The sequence below is a fragment of the Amaranthus tricolor genome, chromosome 8 (genome assembly GCF_026212465.1).
Source record: "Amaranthus tricolor cultivar Red isolate AtriRed21 chromosome 8, ASM2621246v1, whole genome shotgun sequence".
Classification (NCBI taxonomy): Eukaryota; Viridiplantae; Streptophyta; class Magnoliopsida; order Caryophyllales; family Amaranthaceae; genus Amaranthus; species Amaranthus tricolor.
Genome location: NC_080054.1, coordinates 17,934,990 through 17,940,775, shown reverse-complemented (window position 1 = coordinate 17,940,775; position 5,786 = coordinate 17,934,990). Strand labels below are relative to the sequence as shown.

Genomic DNA, 5,786 nt, shown 5'->3' with positions numbered 1-5,786 from the left:
GCCTGAAATACATAGTAAATCTCAACTAATATAATAACGTGAAACTAAAAATGATGCCATAAAATTAAAAACGAGTCACAAAACAGTCAGGTTTGGGTTTCAATTGAGTTTCACCCAATTTTTCTCGCTATTTTCGAATCGGAACATTTCAAGTTACCGGTCAAAATTTTCAAATTATGATCCACTAGTTTCCACTCGGATATCAGGTAATTACAGGTCGAATAAAATTTTAACATGTCTATGTTGAACATTTACCATGCAACTCTAACAGTGAGAAATCTAACCATTATTCTATCATTACTCTCAAACATTCGACAAATTGATACATGGTTCGGCAAACAGCGCTCTTAACCCACGTCTAATTACAGTCTACTTGTTGAGAGTGTACAGGGATCACAGCAATTCCATAATATAGATCCAATCCAACACATGAATCTTAATGTTAATCATGATGCCACAAGGTCGACATCGGTGAAATCAAATATTCGTATGTACAGAAGTGGCAATAAAATTAGTGATTTTACCTTCAAAATTATTTGTTCAAGGACCTACGTCTAGACCTACTCGAGAAGAAACTCGCTAGAGTCCTTGAAAATCCGGTAAGAGCAAAAATCGCTTGCAATACAGTACGGCCTTTTACAATGCCCTCTCGTACGCCTCTTACACTTCTGGCTACTGCAGGCTCAAGCGTTGTGGTTGTCATAGGTCTGGCTATTTCCTGCATTGGTGCTATTGAAGTGAAATGAAATAAAAATTCCAAGTTCAACATGATTAGAAAGGAATAAACTCAAGTTTATCATGAATTTCTGTAACTAAAAAAAGCTAACCTGTTGATGTCATGTTTGCAAAATTACGCAATTTTTCTTCTGCTGTATGTACGACACGAGTAGACCTCTTAACACCTTGTGTTATCTCCTGGCTGGAATACAATGCATCAGCATTTAAACACGTGCTATAAGAAGAAAAAGAAAATCACAAAATAGAACATAATATCAAGATGAAGCCAAGTTTATTAGGCCACCATTAGCATGTTCTTTGTTCTCCCTTGGTCAATGCTTGTAGGTATAACTAATAACAACTGAAGATACAATTATCTTAACACATCCCCTTGATGAATGGATTCCTCAAATGAAATCCGATAAAAAATAGCTAAGACGCCCCCCCTAACTGTGCTCAGAAGGTGCAACAGTATATTTAGAATAGACTATGTAGATTCAGAATGTAATTGCTAGTTCGCTTGACAATGTCAAGCAGGGTTGGGAAATCCATCCAATACAATAGAGGGCCACAAAACTTTACTTCAAACAAATAAGATATGAAGAGGCTATTGGCAAGCATCATCATGAATATAATACACTGCAATCAAGAATATCTTCATGGATATTTGTATTAACGAGTTAGGGTGGCTCATGAGCTACTAGAACTCAAATCAGTTGGTCAGAATTTTGAGTGGGATCAGCTCGAGCTAGTAGCTACGGCTTGGCTCAAATTTTTAATGAGCATAGCTTCAACTTGAAAGCTCGTGAATAGGGTTGACAATAATTATTATTAATAATTATTATTATATTTTACATTAAATTATAATATTTTATTACTATAATGCTATAGTTTTTCTTATTAGAGATTTGTTGCTTAAAACTCTCACAATATAGTAAAACTTTTCATTTAGTTTTTTTACAAGAGTTAATCACAAAATAAAGTAACAATATGAGATCAAACTCGAGCTCAACTCAAGTCTTGAGTTGGATACAATCAAGCTTCCCGAGCTCGTCAAACTTCAAGCTCAATCCGAATCAAGCTTGCTGGTTTTCGAATCGATCCAAGCCTGAATAGATTTCCTATTTCGGCTTGCTTCTAGTGATGGGCTAGAAACTTAGGCTCACTAGTCAATACTAATGAGGGTCTCAAGTTCTGTGCTTACTTTGTTTGAACAACAATGGTGAAGAGTAAGCGAAGGGAAGGGAAGCGAAGAAAAGACAAGGAAAAGAGGGAGAGGTGGGTTTGTAGTATCCTTCTCTCTCCAGAGTCATCCAACTTAGGACTTCAAAGGGATTTGGTTTGTTAAAAGGGAAATGACGGCAGATCCTTCCAATCTCTTTTCATCCTATTCCATTAAACTACATACAAAGAAGCGAAAAAGAATATCCCTCCCTCCCTCTCTCCCTCCCTCCCCCCTCTCTCTCTCTCCAAATTCTCAAACAAAAACAATGTACGAAAGCGTAAATAAATATAATACCCCAAATCACTTAGCTCCATAGTTAAGTCACTGATTTCCATTCCAGACAAGCGAACTGCTGCCATGGTATCAGGGAGTTCTTCTCTTGTGACATCCAATAACTTCTCCAGTGACTCGGCTGCTCTCCTAAAAGCCTTTAACATGACAAAGCAATACCAAACATTCAGAAAAACATGTGAAAACAAGAAATTTATACCAGTTTACACAGCCAAACAGAGCCTAGAAGCATCTATGGATGGAAGAAAAATACTAATTTTACTAATATTTCTCATTTAAATTATTGTCTCACTCCATTCTGAAGATAAGAAACTAAAACACGACCTATAATCCACCCGTCCAATTTAGACGAATTATACTCTAAATTCTCAACATGCTCAAAGTAACGAACTCCTTATCACTCCATTCTGAAGATAACAAACTAAAACACGACCTATAATCCACCTGTCCAATTTCGCAGAGTTTTACTCCTCTAAATTCTCTACATGCTCAAAGCAACAAACTCCTTATCAAAAAATGTCCAGAAGGCAGATACAGTTATAAGGAGCTTAATTTCAAAGCATGAATAGAGGAAAGTTTCACTTGCATCCTAAAAAAATTTTTTCCTGCATTTCAAGGCCAAGTAAAAGACTATTAATGTAATAGCAGAATGACTTTCTGACATATGGAGCATTTAGTTGAGAGTAGGAGAGTGGAATCATATTATTCTCCTAGATCTTGACCTGTTCATTCAAGAGGACTTCCTTCTACACCAAATCAAGAGTACAGACACTGGATACATCACCCTTCATCCCCCACCCCCAACCCCTCTTCCTTCCCTTAAAATTCTATGTTCTGTCCAAGAAAATGTTCAAGACCTTGCCTTGAAAATTTTTTCATCCAAACACCACACGATGTAAAGAAAGCTTCATAAGCCAAAAATTTCACACCTCATGCTCCCCAACCCTTCACAATACAACTTACCCTGTGAATTGCATCATCACAACTGTTATCCACAACAAAAAATCCGTGTTAGGCCTAAGTTGGGACTAGACATGTATCCAGTTGTCCGTCCCGGCTTTGTATGAAGTGTCAAGTATCTTTAAAATCTTTTGGATCAAGGCTTTGGTATTATGGTTGTATCAAGTATCTTTAGGGGTGTCCAAATCTACAAATACTATGTAAGGTGAATGAAGAGTATGCGCAACTTTGTGACGAAATGAAATTATTCAGATTAATGATCTTCTCCTCGTTCTAAAACTTAGTTTTATCAATATATAATCCTTCATAACTAATGAGATCAATAGCCACAAAAGATATTCAACTCAAAATTGACACGTTTCTCAGTCGCATCAGTCTATTCCAAATAAATATCAAATTGAAGAACATGAATTCAATTAAACAACTATGATGATTAGAGTATACAAACCAAAAGTGCTGGAATTGCTGAGATAAATAGCCAAGTCGCAGAACATGCAACCTACAAACAAAAACCATTTCCCTAACCAAATTAGTATTTCAATAACAAAAAAATACAAAAAAACAAAAATCAAAATTTGAAGATGATATGTACTTCCTCCGATTGGAATTACTTGCTAGACTCCTTCTTTTCACGCAATCTAATACAGTATTTTGACTATTAACATTTTAAACTGCAAATAATTAATAATTATAACATACTTCATATGTTGAAAAAATCAAGTAAGATTCACTTAGATTATGTTTTTTATACATAGAAAATAAAAGGTAAAAAAATATTATCGATGAATAGTGGCAACTAATTCCAAGCACAGATAGTACAACAAAATCGGAATCTCAAATTGAATTGAACTCAAAATTTTCAAGCAATTCAAGAAAATGCAAATCAACAGTAATAATTCCAAAAATATGATTACCGCACAAGCGAGAATGTTCAAGACCGTAATGTGACGTTGAGAGAGATTCAACTGAGGGGGAGGGAGGGAAGGAGATCCAATGAAGGAGGAAATTTCGGAAGAAACCGAAGGTTCAGCAGAAGACACATTTCTCGAAGATTGATGAGAACGTACGTTGAATCGGCGAGGTGGAAAACGGAGAATAACCGGCGACGAGTTTAGGGTTCCGTCGGCCTTGATGAAATTGGAATGGCTAATTGTAGGAATTGGTGTCTGCAATTTTACAGCAGAAAACATGGTTCTGTTTTCAAGCCCCCACTGTAAAATGTACTACTAAACCTGGGTTGCATTAACATTTCACACCATTTATCAATGGTTCTAGTTGTATATTTTTTTTTTGAATATTTGAATGTATCAGTTAATTGAGATTTGTTTTATTTTTTATTTTATTGATATTATTTTTTTATAATTTTTAATTATATCAGTATTACAAAAGATATTATGAATTGAATTAAGATATTGAATCTTGTCTCAGTTAGAATAGCTGTTATTTTCTTTGGTATGTCTTGGACTTGATTTTCACCAAATTCTCAACTCTCTCGACCTACCATATAATTAAAAATAAGAATTGAATTAATACATAGATAAGCTTATAAAGAAATGGGGAATGAAATAAATTGGTAGGAGTATTTCTTATAGTTATATATACTCTGTAATTACTATGCATTTATAATAAGAGTCACTACTTTTATTAATCAATATTATTTTCGGTTTTTGAATTTATTGTTAGATGTGCTTAATATGAGTTGGAAACTTTTAATATTTTTTCATCACATAAAATTGAGGAAAAAAATAACTATTATGTAATATAAAATTTAAAGAATTTAATAAGCTGTTGTGAAATATAAATTACATTGATCAACACATGATTTAATGGTTATTCTAAAGTTAATATAACTTAGTATAATATGTTAAGATCTACAATAGTATATAGTCAATTAGTCATTATATATTCTAATTGTTTATAGTTAATAGACCAAATGACACTACTTGAATAAGATTTTTAAAAAGTATAGAAAATGATGGGAGGACGAGACGAAAAGGAAGAGAAGGAATTATTGGTGCATTTTCCTTTTTAATCTTTTCAATGTTGAAAAGACTCGAATCTCTTCTTTTTATTTTTCTTTTTTTCCTTTCTATTCATTTTCCTTCTATCCAAATAGAGTGTTATAAACTTCAAAGTAAAATTCTCCTTTTAAGCAATTGTTTTCCCTTGCTTTCCCTTTCAAGCCTCTGTGCATCAGTTCTAGAGTCAATCTATGAATAAATGGTCGTAGATTTGAACCCAGTCACAGATTCGAACCTTGGAAGTCGTCTATTGCAGAAAATTCATCATCATCATCTAACCCAATTAATCCTGCTCATAGAAAAAATTATAAACAGGATTTGAGTAGAGAAGGACAGCGACAACTTATACCCATGATCCAGAAAAGTAAAGGTAAATTTTTTCTACAATTACACCTATAATTGAAACTTTTTGAACCTTCATACACCAAGCTCTCTTTCTACTACTCAAAACTCATGATCCTTAAACTTGTCAATAATTTAGCAAATACTTCTATGTCACCTGTTTTATACTCTTCAATTCCCATTTCATCTAAAACAAAGAACAATGATAATTAAAACAATAGCAACCATAA

At 33.8% G+C, this 5,786-nt stretch overlaps 1 protein-coding gene across 2 annotated transcripts; it reads right to left on the bottom strand.

Annotated features, from left to right (window-relative positions):
- Positions 1 to 271: 271 nt before the first annotated feature.
- Positions 272 to 4,471, bottom strand: LOC130820341 (uncharacterized). Of its 2 annotated transcripts, none has more exons than XM_057685678.1 (5): positions 4,108 to 4,471; positions 3,642 to 3,692; positions 2,237 to 2,370; positions 828 to 919; positions 272 to 729 (listed from the first exon to the last, which is right to left on the bottom strand). In XM_057685678.1, exons 1-5 carry the CDS (start codon positions 4,381 to 4,383, stop codon positions 533 to 535), a joined length of 750 nt encoding a protein of 249 aa, XP_057541661.1. In that variant the 5' UTR covers positions 4,384 to 4,471; the 3' UTR covers positions 272 to 532. The 2 variants fall into 2 exon arrangements, with proteins under 2 accessions (XP_057541661.1, XP_057541662.1); XM_057685679.1 differs by having other exon boundaries at positions 272 to 718.
- Between the last annotated feature and the right edge of the window lie 1,315 nt (positions 4,472 to 5,786).

Excerpts from the sequence above, each read along its gene's own strand:
- LOC130820341 (XM_057685678.1), bottom strand. The coding sequence starts at position 4,383 with ATGTTTTCTGCTGTAAAATTGCAGACACCAATTCCTACAATTAGCCAT. Across the intron at positions 920-2,236 it reads ATGGAGCTAAGTGATTTGGG|CCAGGAGATAACACAAGGTG; the intron begins GTATTATATTTA and ends ATTGTATTCCAG. Across the intron at positions 730-827 it reads TGCAAACATGACATCAACAG|CACCAATGCAGGAAATAGCC; the intron begins GTTAGCTTTTTT and ends TCACTTCAATAG.